The sequence below is a fragment of the Tamandua tetradactyla genome, chromosome 20 (assembly GCF_023851605.1).
Source record: "Tamandua tetradactyla isolate mTamTet1 chromosome 20, mTamTet1.pri, whole genome shotgun sequence".
Taxonomy (NCBI): domain Eukaryota; kingdom Metazoa; phylum Chordata; class Mammalia; order Pilosa; family Myrmecophagidae; genus Tamandua; species Tamandua tetradactyla.
The window spans coordinates 23,485,530-23,499,854 of record NC_135346.1 but is presented as its reverse complement, the minus strand read 5'-3'; the positions used below and the strand labels follow the sequence as shown (position 1 = coordinate 23,499,854).

The window sequence follows — 14,325 nt, the reverse complement described above, 5'->3', positions numbered from 1 at the left end:
CCCTTATGTAAAAACCAGATAAAGACAAAAAAAGGAAAATCTGCAGGCCAATACCTTTCATGTACATAGATGGAAACATTTTCAAGAAAATATTAGCAAGTGAAATCTAACAATGTATAAAAAGAATTATATATCAGGACTAAGTAGGATTTATTCCAGGTATACAAAGCCGATTCACCATTTCAAAGTCAGTTAAATGTAACATCACATCAGCAGGTTAAAGAAAAAATCTGACGCATAAAAAACGTCTGCTAAATCTAATACTTATTAATGATAAAAACTCTCAGTAAATTGGGAACAAAGTGGAACTTCCTCAAATCAATAACAATGTCTACAAAAAACCTTCAGCTAACATACTTAAAGGGAGAACTAGATACTTTCCACCAAAGATTCAGGACAAGGCAAGGATGTTCTCCTACCACTCCTCTTCTACATCATGCTGGAAGTCCTACCTATTGCTATAAGACAAGAAAGCAAAAGGTATACAGATCAGGAAGGAAGAAATAAAACTCTTTTTGTTGAAAGAAAACAATTGTCTATGTAGAAAATCCAAAAATAATTGACCCAAAAAAACCCTGCTTCTGGAATACAACAAACTTAAAAGAGATCAAAGACAAATAAGTTACAAGATATCCCATGTTCATGGATAGGAATAATCAGTATTGTTAGGATGTCAATTCTTCCCAACTTTATTTACAATTCAGTGCAATCTCTATCAAAATCCCAGCAAGTTGTTTTGTGGATTTTAAGAAACTGATTCTAAAGTTTATATGAAAAATAAAGGACCCAGAATACCTAACAACTCTTAAAAAGAACAAAGTCAAAGAACTATTAATAATGACAAGACTTACTATTAAGCTGCAGTAATCAAGATAGCAAGGCATTGGCAAAAGAATTTTAAAAAATAGTGATTGCCATGCACTGCTTACTGTCCAGTGTTTAAAGTTAGTTGTCTAGTTTTTTTTTATGTTTTGTCCAGTTTTCTAGTTGTTTATGGGAGGAGGATAATTTCAAACAATACTTAACTCCCTAAGACTAGGAGTGGATATAAGCCAGTGATTTTACCATCGAAAATTAGAAAACAATGTATCATTTACCCAGAAATCTAGGGTGTATAAGATGCTTTTAAATATAGATATTGAATTGGGCTCCACCCATAATTACTCTTAGAAGTAATAGTATTCAGCAGGGAAAGGATTATAAATAAGCAATCACTATTTTTAAAATTAGCAATAATTTATCTTTAATATCACAAATGTGTGAAATTAACCCATTTTTTTTTTACATGGTAGGCTCTCATACTTGATTAAATGGCCTTCATCTTCACATCAATACTGACATCTTATCTGAAGTGCCAGATACTGCCTTATAGAATTCTCATTTATATTCTTTGGTCTAATCATAATCAAAACTCAGTGAAAAAGACAGAACTGGGGATGGTTATTCCAACTTTATAGTTAAGAAAGCACAGATTCAGGGAGGTTATACTCAGATTCACATGCTAAGCAATAAATTAAGATGTCTTACTTCTAAGTCCACTGCTTTGCCCCTATATCAGCATTTTGCAAAACTTCAGCAGTGGTGAAGTTTGGGGAACAGTGTATATACTGTTTTATGCTTGGCGGGTCATATGGCTATGAGAAATCCTGAAATTAAGAAAGCTGCCTCACTTCATTTGTAGTAAGCATTTAGCCTTTCTTAAAATTTGTCACCATATCTTTTTTTATCCCTATTATTAATAAGAATCAGTGTTCCCAAAAGCACACTTGGAAGAACATAGCATTCTACAAAAGTCGCAAGATAGAATAAAATAGTGAATAGAAACCTCTATTCACTGTACTTTTTTTACTAGTATCAATTTTTGAACAGTAATATAAAAAATACTGATTTGATAATTTTACAATCTAGAATCTATGAACTATTTTCTTTATTTTTAGGTACATATGGAAAGACAGTCATTTGTTCTCCAGTAAATAGGCTACATTAAAAAATTCCAAGTCTATTTGTTTTGAGATGGAATCCTATCAACTCAGTACGTTAACACACTGATTAGTAAAATTCATTGATTGCTGATGTTAAGGTTCTAATTCACTGTTGATACCTTATCACAATGCAGTTGGTGGATTAACACTGCCGATGAAGCCTCCTGACTTAGTACTAGAATTTAACTCAAGTGCAAAATGACAATCAAGGTTAAGTAAAAATTCACTCATTATTTCATTTGACCTTCAAAATGGCTTTGAGGACTAGGGAGAAAGATGTTACCACCAGCTCAGTTTTATAGATGAGAAACGAAGTGATTTACCTCTGGTGCAGTACTCCAATATCTATTATCCTCTCCTTTGACTACAGTTTCATAATCCTTTGAAAATGTTTATATTTGAGAATGCATTAATAGTATATAGGCAATGTAAGTCATGAAGTGTGCTATTATAGCAGGAAAATTCTTTAACTCTAATCTACCGCAACTTTTTAGTTCCTAAGGATGGCTTAAAGAGCCAAGAGCTGTTTGATGAAATTAGAATGACGTACATCAAAGAGCTAGGAAAAGCCATTGTCAAGAGGGAAGGAAACTCCAGTCAGAACTGGCAACGTTTTTATCAGCTGACAAAACTTTTGGACTCCATGCATGAAGTAAGTGTCAAACACAAAGCCAAATGTAAGAAGGATTTTCTGGGACACAGTGCTGTGATTAGTGTATATAAGATAAGTTTTTCCCCAGTTATGAGTATTAGTAATGGTCTTAGTTCATTTTGTGAACTTTAAACATTTTTCCTAAGGTCAGTTATGAAATACCACTAAATCTAGTTAAATGCAGATAGACTTTTGATGCTGTCAGAGAATTTAACAGCACTATCTTTATAAATATGATTAATGATTTAGATTGGAATAATATATTATGGACTGTAGTTCATCGAGAAACTCTTAATTCCATATAATTCTACAAAGAAATTTTTTTAAAAGTTTAAAATGTATTTTGTACTTGAGTGCTCATTTTATTTAACTCAGTTAACCTACTTGGGGGATTCCAGTAGAGGCTGGTGTATTCTCTGTGTCACATAAATTAAAATAATAGGGACTAACTAAGCATGAGACCTCCCTACTGATCTCTATATTTTCTCTTGCAGGTAGTTGAAAACCTCCTTTCCTATTGCTTCAAAACATTTTTGGATAAGACCATGAGTATTGAATTCCCAGAGATGTTAGCTGAAATAATCACCAATCAGATACCAAGATATTCAAATGGAAATATCAAAAGACTTCTGTTTCATCAAAAGTGACTGCCTTAATAAGTTGAAAGGTTGCCTTAAAGAAAGTTGAATTTATAGCTTTTATTGTACAAGCTATCAATCTATCCTGTAGCAGTTCTGTTGTTTGCCTTTTTCCTTTTTTGTTTTCTGTTTTGTTTTTGCTTTGTCTTGTTTTAAATATGCACTACATGTGGTTTGTAGAGGGCCAAGACTTAGCAACAGAAGAAGTTGAGTTATCACTGTTTTAATAATGGGAAAAGTAAGAAGTGAAATTCATTAGGTAGTGTATCCTGAAAATCAGAAATGATGATGTGGAGGTAATCTCCACTGTCAGAGAAGGGTAGCACCTAAACCACCAGTGCCCAAAGTCTGTGTGATGAACTTTCTGCTCATACTTTTCACAGTTGGCTGGATAAAATTTCTAGACTTTTTGTTGGTGTATTTCCCCTGTATAGTTAGGATAGCCTTTTTTTTTTTTTGATTTATGCATGGAAACCTGAAAAAGTTTACAAGTGTATATCAGAAAAGGGAAGTTGTGCCTTTTATAGCTTACTGTCTGATTTTAACAATTTCCTTTATATTCAGTGAACTATGCTTGCTCATTTTTTCTTACATAATTTTTGTATTCAATTTGCCTATTGTACAGCTGTTTTAAGATGGGCAGCTAGTTCATAGTTTTCCTAAGTAAACTCTAAACATTAATCTTCTGTGTGAAAATGGGTTGGTGCTTCTAACCTGATGGCACTTAGCTATCAGAAGACCACAAAAATTGACTGAACTCTCCAGTATCCTTGTCAAAAAAGTTAATATTTTGTATATATCTGCTTCAGTGGAGAACTGTATAGGCTGTGCAGACTAACCATCCTAGGCGGTATAGAGTACCTGGTCCAGTGACCTGCTTGGTAAACGGTGGATGATGGTTACAAAAGACTAGTTAAAAACAAAAACAAAACAAACAAGACAACAACAGAAAACTACTAGAGGCCCTATTTGTACCTAATGCCCCTTCTCTGAAATGGCTAGATGGTAAGAAAGTTGGTCAACTGTCAGGACCTTTTGTAGTAGTTTGTATAAATTCTTAAAAGTTATGATTCCAGATAACCAGCTGTAATACACTGAGGGATTTTTAATCAGACTAAGTAATTCCTCTCACTAAACTTTACCCATCAAAAATGAGTAATATGGCAAAAGTGGCTAGATACCCATTTTCACATTCCCATCTGTCACCAATTGGTTTCTCTTTCCTGGTGGCACAGGAAAGCTCAGCTACTGATTGTTGTGATTTAGAACTGTATGTCAGATTCCACGTTTGTAAAACTATACATCCCTATGTGTGCCATAGAGTTTCACCTCCTCACTATTGAGAATTATCATTTTAAACAGATTAGAAGCTATAGTAGCCCTTTCTGTGCGTACCTTACCAGCTTCCTGTAAACTCAAAACCTAACATATTTACTACACCACAAGAAATCTGATTTCTGTTCAAGGTGGCCAAATTCTTTGTGTAATAGGAAACTGAAAATCTAATATTAAACATATGAAACTTCTAATATATTTTTATATTTAGTTATAGCTTCAGATATATATCATATTGGTATTCACTAATCTGGGAAGGGAAGGGCTACTGCAGCTTTACATGCAATTTATTAAAATGATTGTAAAATAGCTTGTATAGTATAAAATAAGAATGATTTTTAGATGAGATTGTTTTATCACGACATGTTATATATTTTTTGTAGGGGTCAAAGAAATGTTGATGGATAACCTATATGATTTCTAGTGTGTACAAGCATTTATACAGACAGCAATGGTCTCAGAAACCAAACAGAACTGCTCTTGTGGAAGGGGGAGATGGAGACTGGTCACGTGTGCAGTGAAGGTTGCTGAGGCCCCATCTCCATTAGACCACAGAGGAAGGAATCCTCTGCCCCCACTCTGACCACCCTTCTCATTCCAGCAATGCGTGGCCAGCTGAGATTTGGTTTGCTGAATCTCTCCTTGTGCTGAAGTATAAACAGGGGACAGAAAGGTGGCGCTTCCACACTCAGAAGCACTTACTTTCACATGCAGGCTCTCCAACAGTTCAGAAAAAACGGAGCCTTGAGAAGTTTGGCAATAATCCACTTAGAGGTACCAGCAATATGTAAATAGTGCAGAATCTCATAGGTTGCCAATAATACACTAATTCCTTTCTATCCTACAACAAGAGTTCATTTCCAAATAAAATGAGGACATGTTTTTGTTTTCTTTGAAGGCTTTTTGAATGTTATTTGTTATTTTCAATATTTTGGAGAAGTTATTTAATAAAAGAAATGTAATCATTTGCTTTTTGAATGATCTGTAAAAGGGAATGTTCCTTTTGTAATGGTTTAAATTGATCTCACAGTATTTTAAGATGGTCTATAACCCAACTAGATGTGAAAATTTATGGTGCCTAAGTAATACCGCCTGAAATTATCATTGATGACAGTGTTAAATCTCAAAAAGAGCTTCTGAAAAGTGAATTATTGTTCATTTTTAGGCTATATATCATTAAAACCAGAAAGTATATCACACATTAATCTTATTTTTGGTCCCAACAACCTCAGCTCTCAAAAGATAGAGTTCAGTGAAAAAGATAGTGTAGGACTTTGTTTTCAACAGAGAATCAAATGACATTCATAAATCAACTATAGGAGGCTGTTCTTTACATGGTAAAAGAGGCTGTGCTCTTTCAGAATAGTGGTAAATAAGAAGTATATGTTTATTATGTCTGAATATAATTATGGGTTTAAGTGAAAAAAGATATGGTGCTATATGAAAGCAGCTTCACATTCTGTGCATGTGATAAATTGCCATCTCAAATCATTTAAATTTGTAATAACTTTATTGAGAGTTGGTGACATGTCTATGTAACTCTCACCAGAGATCCTGGAAAGTATTTTTAAATCACTGCTGGAAAAAAGTGACCCGCTCAGTGTTTAGGTCTTACCGTGGAATACTTTTTGAAAAGAATTGAGGAACTAAGGACATAATGCTTTTTGAGTATACATCCAATTGTCTAAAACCTAGAAGAGTACCTGCCTTCTGGGAAACAGAACAAAACTTGGTGATCCAAAAGATAAATCAACATAATTGATGTCTATGGAGAGCTTGGTAAGGATGAGTTTTGGGTATGCATATGAAGAGAAGCCAGCCTCAATTCAAAATACTGGGGGGTACGGAAGGATAAACAATTCTAATTTAACTTATTTATACAACCTGTAATCATTAAATCATATTATTTGAGATCCCTTTTAAATGCCCTACAACACTATCACGTTGGAGTGAACATTATTACACATTGATCTGTCAAAATGCAAGAACCAATGGCAGCCCTCAGTGAGATTTCAATCTTGGTTGGTCACCAAATAAATGTAGCTATAGATGAATGTGTTTTTATGTGCCTTGTTTCAATGTTGGAAGGGAAAATAAAAGTGTATGGAGAACACTTTAAAACACTGTGGATAGAAGTTTCATAATTTTCCAGATTATTACCAATCAGCCTGGTCCACCAAGGATTCAAGACCGGGCTTTCAGAAATGGATTAGATTCTCTCTAGAAAATGCCTGAAAGAAGGATCTTATTTTCTGATGAAAGGCTCTATGAAATACCCTCCTCAAATAACTTGCTTAACTCTACATATAGATTCAAGTTTGTCAATATTCTATTTTGTATATTAAACAAATGTTATATAATGGGGACAAATCTATATTATACTGTGTATGGCATTATTAAGAAGCTTTTTCATTATTTTTTATCACAGTAATTTTAAAATGTGTAAAAATTAAAACCAGTGACTCCTGTTTAAAGATAAAAGTTGTAGTTTTTTATTCATGCTGAATAATAATCTGTAGTACAAAAAAAAATGTCTTTTTACCTACGCAGTGAAATGTCAGACTGTAAAATCTTGTGTGGATATGTTTAACTTTTATTTTTCATTTAAATTTGCTGTTCTGGTATTACAAAACCACACATTTGTACTGAATTGGCAGTAAATGTTAGCTAGCCATTTATAGCAATGCCAAATATGGAGAAACATCATAATAAAAAATCTGCTTTTTCATTATGTGACTCCAACATGCTTTTGTAGAACTTGTGTAGTTCCAATTTGCCTTCATTTTTTCTCTTTGTTCTACTGAAGGTAGAGTTACCTCTTCAGAAACCTTGAGATGGTAAAGTGGACATTTTAAATATCAGCATGTTTACATGCAAATACACCATAATTTCAAAAATTACCTAACCCTGGTGCCAAAGACCTACAGACTATCCTATCCATGCCTCAAATGGTTGTGTGCCAATTACTACAAAGGGTACATAGGGAAGAAGAACTCACTCCCAAAGATGCTCCAAAGATCAGTCTTTATCATGAAAGATAACATTCTATGTAAACAAATGTTAATCTAGTCAAAATCCTTACGGCACTTACTTTAAAATCAACTCTTTCCCTAATGAGAGAGGCATAACACTTCAAGTCAGAGCAATGTTTCATAATATAAAAGATAATGGTGGGGTAGGGGAGTTTGGGAAACCGTTCTATACAATGTATTCTGTATTTTCCAAACGTACTGGTTTCAGGTCATTTCCCTGAGTTGGTGATTGACCTGACAGACCTTCCTATAAATGCTCTTTGCTCTATAAGAGAGCTCCATTACTAAGAAAGATAATATGATTTCAAAGCCAAATCTGCCTTACCCATCAAATGTGCATCAAATTTTTGCTACCATATGATAAATACTGAAGATACAACATGAATAATAAAACTACCATCGTTACCATGAGTCACAGCATGTAACTGAAAAAATATGTATAACAAGGCTCCTTTCCCAGTTTCTTGAGGTGCACTGCAGGGATAGCAGATAGGACACCAAGATAAAAACACATGAATGCTTAACTGCGCACTTCAAGCATTAACCTCACACTTGTAGAACATTTTTATGTACATAAACCATTTAATCTGCACCCAATATGAAAACAAATGCTAACGACTGATATAACTCTAAAGAAAAGCAACTGACAAATAGCTGCTAACTCCCATTGTACTGAAATTTAAATGAAAAGCTGCTATAAGGAAGTCACTTATTAGGTATCTGAGAGGATGCCTCTGACCTAGGAGCCTCTCAGAGAAACTGGTTTGTTTTTCTAAATTAAACTTAATGCTTTATATCCAGTGAGCACTAACTATGTGCCAGGCACCGTGGTTCCACAGACATTATCTTATTTAATCTTAGCAACCTTATAAAGTGCTACTACAAGTAGTACTATTAATATTTATTGTGTTTATATGAGGAAACTGTGGCTTAAAGAACTAAGCTTGTAAATCATTAAAACAGACTTATTTTTCTAAAACACTGCGCATCTGGATTCATAGTCCATGTTCTAAACACTACTGAGAAATTATTAATACACAGCCTCTAACTGGATCAAATAAACCCATACTGAATATTATGTTTCAGGCCTTTTTGCAAACATGATCTTCTTTAATCTCTTTTGCTGTCCTATCAGTTTGAATGCAGACATTTAACAATGTATTTCCTTCTCTTAAAAACGTGTCCTGTCTCCTGGGGATGCTGATGGTGAAGAACAGTAACTATCCCCAGATGAAAGAATATCCTTTGGTTTTTCAAATATACAGCAAAGATCCTGTCTTATTTACCAACGCCCATAAGAAAATCAACAAACTTCTTTGTTCAAGTGATAGGGAACATATAGCCTACGTTCTAACTGAGAAAGAGTTGTTTATAACGATCATGATGCAAGCCAAACTTACTCTCAGTTTGACAGGTAAAGATCCATATTTTGGGGAGGTGCAGTGGTGGCTCAGTGGCAGAGTTCTCACCTGCCATGCCAGAGACCCAGGTTCAATTCCTGGTGTCTGCCCATGCCAAAAAAAAAAACAAATCAGTATTTTGGGTGTAGAAAAGAGGTTGAAAATACAAAGGCATATATGTCATACTTCCTATTTCCTAGTTAAAATGAGATAACACTATGATAGGGCAACATTTTTATTCTGGGTACAGATATTTGAATCTCAGAGTAAAAGAGTTCATATAGACCAACCAGATACCCAGAAACTTTCTCCCCTCTACCTATTCACTTCTTAAGCAAGAGACAATTTACACTCTGTTCCTCTTATGTACCCTCAGCAAGAATAGCCAATAGAGTCGAATAATAAGCCATAAGCTTTTCCATTATTGTTAATGTGGCACTGTCTCATAAAGCACTGTATTTGAGTATACGTGGGACTATACTGGAAATAAGAATCTAGGCCTTAAAAACCACTGGGACTGTTTGCTAAGACTGCAGAGAATCAGGATAAGAATAAACAATGCTTTCAAAATGGGGAACAAGATCATAAAAGGCTCATTAAACATGAGAAGATTTCACAAACACCTCCCAATCAGTTTTACTACCCACTATGTAGAAGGCATGCCAGATGAGCCAATTCAAAGACAAGGAAGATGATACTAAGACTTGCAAGGTAAGGTTCCTGCCCTCCAGGGTTCAAAGATGGGAGGCTTAGGGTTTAGCAATTCTACTCCTAGATATCTATCCAAGAGAAATGAAAACTTATCTCCACACTTGTGTGCAACTGTTCATGGTAGCATCATTCATAATAACCAAAAAGTGGAATCAACCCAAATGTCCATCAATCAATGAGTGGATGAATAAAACATGGCATATCCACACAATGAAATACTATATAGCAATAAAAAGGAGTGAAATACTGATATATGTCATAAAATGGGTGAATCTTAAAAATATAATGTAAGTAAAAGAAGCCAGACACAAACAAAGCACATATGATTCAACTTACATAAAATGTCCAGAAAAGGCTAATCTAAAAACACAGAAAGGGAGATTAGTGATTGCCTAAGGCTGGGGATGGCCAGCAGGGCTTAACTGTAAATGGGCAGGACAGGTTTTCGGAGGATGATGGGCATGTTCTAAGACGATCACAGTAATGGTTGCACATCTCTGTAAATTTAATAAAAATCAATTAAAATGAGTGAATATTAAGATGTGCAAATTATATCCCAATAAATATATATATATTTTTAAATACAAGAATCAGACAAGCAAATATATAATTGCTGTATCAGAGGCAAGTACAAAGTGCTTCAAATACCTAAGGGCAGAAGCAGCTGTTTGCCAAGAAAGCCTGGGAAAAAAGTCTATATGGGCCAGTGTTTCAGGATGGGTCAGAGTTTAACACCACTAAACATTACTTGTTTAACATTATAATAGAGTTTAATTATATTTTAATTAGTTACATATTCTACCCATGCCCTGAGAGAGCAGCCCTGTGTAAAGATACCACCAACGTGACAAATAAAAAAACTCACTGTATTTGCACACACTTTTAAATACCAAAAAAAAGCATAGCCTAAATATTAAATGTTAATAACTGTTAAGACCTTAGTGGTTGCAACACTGGAATGAGACAACTCTGGATTCAAATTTTGGTTCTAAATCTGTGATCATAAGAAAGTTCGCCAGCCACTTTAATACTGCTTTCACATCTGAAAAATCTTAAACATCTTAATACCAACATCTTAAAGGGATATAGAATTACATAAAGTACAATATATTTAAACTTATTAGCTCAGTTCCTACCATATAATAAGTATTCAATACAAGTGATACTGTGTTTTAATCCTCACAGAGTTCTATGAGAAAATTAATATAAATTTTTTAATACTCATCTCAAAATTATACAAGAGAAGTCATGATGTAAAGAACAGTGTAAACACAAGAACTGCATCCAAATTTACAGACTCATGTACCTTATCTAATAAGAAAAGTCATGCTTGGGGCAGGAGGAGGCTATGTATGTTTCATTATCTCATACCTTCCCAACTATGAGACCCTGGTAGGAGTTACACAAAAGCACTGAGCCTTCTCATATAAAGGGTCTTCCATTCCCAAGCCAATATTAAAGCATGAGAAGAGCAATGCCAAAAGGAAAAGTACAGATTTGACCTAAATCTCTTACATAGAATTTTCCCTGGTTAATAAGGAGACTAACAAGAAAAGACAACAGACTGTTGATATTTTACTCCACATGGAGAATTTTCCCCGAGTGCCACTGTAACTGATGCATATAAATATGCACTAAACCTCACTAAAGAGAGGGAAGACAATCTCAGCTCAAAATAAAAAATTTCTTTCGTGTATATAGCCAAGAGAACTGAAAACATATGTCCACACAAAACTTACATGTGAATATTCACAATAATATTATTCATAATAGCCGCAAAGTGAAAACATTCCAAATATCCATCAACTGATGAACTGATAAAGTTTGGTAAATCCATACAACAGAATACCATTAAGCAATAAAAAGAAATGACCCTACCATGTGGGAGACCTGGGTTCGATTCCCAGCCCCATGCACTTCCCAAACAAACAAGCAAAAAACCAAACAAATAAAAATTCAACAAAATGGTACTGCAATTAAGGGGATACTCACATGGAAAAAGAATGAAATGTGACCCTCACCATACAGCATACCAAAAAAAAAAAAAAGAGTTGACATACTTAAACACACTATAATGGGGTTGAACACATTAAGCTTAATAAAAGAAGCCAGATGCAAAAGGTCACATATTGTACAAACCCATCGATACATAATGTCCAAAATAGGCAAATCTACAAAAACCAGAAAGATTGTGGTTTACACAAGCTGGGGAAGGAGAGAAAGGGGAGGGGATACGAATGGCTTTAGGGATTCTTTTTTGGGATAATGAAGACATTCTAAAATTAGATTGAACAGGTAGTTGCACAACTCTGTCAATATAGTAATAATCAATGATTGAACATTTTAAATGGGTTACTTTCATGCTATGTCAATTCCAACTCAATAAAGGTGCTAAAAATTTTTCTGCTTTTAAAAGATACATTTATAACTTTCAAGTATTTGGAGTAATTTTTACTAGGAAAGATGCCCTGGAAAGAAACTTGAGCTTGATGAAATCATACTGATTGTTTGTAGGCGACCTACTGTGAATTCATTCAGTGAATTATTTGAGTTTCCTAGAGAACGAACTGCTAATACTAAAGGCACCAATAGATTCATGAAAAATAATTTGCCACAGCTATGTGATGACAAACAATACTGTTTACCTAGAACTGTCTTACAATTTTTCCTTTTTTCTTTCTTTGTTATGTCTTGCAAAAGTGAATTTCAGCCTAGCGCATGCTGCAATTGCTATGTGTTCCTAATTACAGAATGTTTTAATATATGCTTAATCATTTAACAAATCAATGCACAAAACACTATAATTGGTTTATTTCAGAAGAGCCATTTTAACATATTGTCACAACCAAGAGAACAATTCTTATTCCACCCACACACACGGTGTCTAATTCCTCCTTTAAGTAGAATAAAAAGATGTAGCGCTAATATACTCATTCCTTCCTTCAGCCAATTAATAAATATTCAAGAACTTAATACGGGACAGACACTGGGCTACAGAACGGGCAACAATGGGGATTCAAAGCCACTTTTTCTTCATTCTTTATGAAAATCTAAATTTCAAATCCCTTTAAGGGAAGCAGCAATTGGAATAAAATTCTGTGAACAAAAGAGTGGTGCCCAGTTGTTTGTTTAAGCAAGCACAGGCCTGATTGTTACTGTGAAGACATTTCATGGATTTATATCATTGGTAAGTTGATTGTATCTATGGCTGATTACATCTACAATCAACTGACAAGAGTGCTTTCAACAATGAGAGACATCTCATACAATCACTTTAAAAGGAGAAGTGATTATTTCAGCAGTCAGAGGGGAAAATTTCCATCTCTATTTGAGCAGGCCAGCTTCTCCTGGAGAATTCAAGGACCCTCAGCAGTTCCTGGCTTGCAGCCTGCCCTACAGAATTTAGACTGTGCATTCCCACAGCTGTGTGAGACAATTCTTATGGAAATCTCATAATATTTAAAGGTATCTGTTTCCCTAGAGTGTGCATCTAATTAAATAATATCTTTGCATCCAATTAAATAACATTTTTGAAATAATACAATAACCAACTGATTTGCGATCCTTCAAAAATACATGCTATCCTTCAAAAATACTGAGATTAATCTCATTAATTAAAACACAAAAATTGGCACCTGGAAACCATAAACACTATATATATGCAGTAGTGACAACAGAACATACAAGCAAACCTAGAGAAACAAGAGAAGCTCAGACTGAGTCAGAGCAGAGACCTTCTTCTCATATTTGCCAAACTCTTCGTAGACTTGAACAAGCCATACCATATCCTTGAGCTCTCGCTATTTTTTCTCATTTGAAAATTAGCAAGAGTTGTTCCTATTGTACTTATCATAGGACCATGCAAAAGCTCTTCAAAAGGGTTAAATGCTTTGTGTATTTTTGCAAGTTTTTCTTTCCTACCATCTGCAATGCTGAGCCAGACAGCTTATGAGCAGGCACCTTTCATTATTCCTTAATGCTCTCTTCAAACTAGCCACAATAAAAGGATATTTTCTCTGGAGTCGCTTACTTACCATAAGCCAATTATTTTCTGAAATTAAAAGTCAAGACAATCTAGGTCCATCTACTGAACAAGACTACCAGATAGTCACGCTCCACAATCTCCAGAGCAATAATGTTTTGTTGTTCTTTCTACACCTTAGCAAAAGGAACTTTTAAATAAATTCTCCTCCAGTCAGTCTCTGAAAAGAGTCTACTCCTTGTTTACTGATGTTCTCTGACCTTCAGAGATAATTTGTAATTTTTGGCTTTTCTGACCAATCAGGAGGAATTCTACTCTAGCCACTCCATTTTTATATACTCTTATAGTCTGTTCTGCTTAATTATACACTGCCCTAAGTTTTTTTGCTAATTAGTTTAAAAAAAAAAAGATTCAAAAAGAAAATTCCAGATGGCCAAGGATCTTGCCCTATTCCTCTTCTGCATCTCTATAACATTTAGATAGTGCTGGACATAGGGTAGATAATAATAGAAGCAGTTATTATTTCATAAGTTATTATCTGAATAATTTTCTTCCTTCAGCCATGTGTACTACGGCATCTTTCTTTCCCCTTT

The 14,325-nt window shown here is 34.5% G+C and overlaps 1 protein-coding gene across 7 annotated transcripts in view; it reads left to right on the top strand.

Annotated features, from left to right (window-relative positions):
* NR3C1 (nuclear receptor subfamily 3 group C member 1) overlaps window positions 1–6,661 on the top strand; it is a 112,019-nt gene extending 105,358 nt beyond the window's left edge. For all 7 annotated transcript variants that reach the window (XM_077137300.1, XM_077137298.1, XM_077137297.1 and 4 more), the window contains exons 8-9: window positions 2,477–2,634; window positions 3,129–6,661. In XM_077137300.1, coding sequence (XP_076993415.1) covers window positions 2,477–2,634; window positions 3,129–3,281 — 311 coding nt within the window. In that variant the 3' untranslated portion in view covers window positions 3,282–6,661. The remainder of the gene's footprint in view (window positions 1–2,476; window positions 2,635–3,128) is intronic.
* The last annotated feature ends 7,664 nt before the right edge of the window (window positions 6,662–14,325 follow it).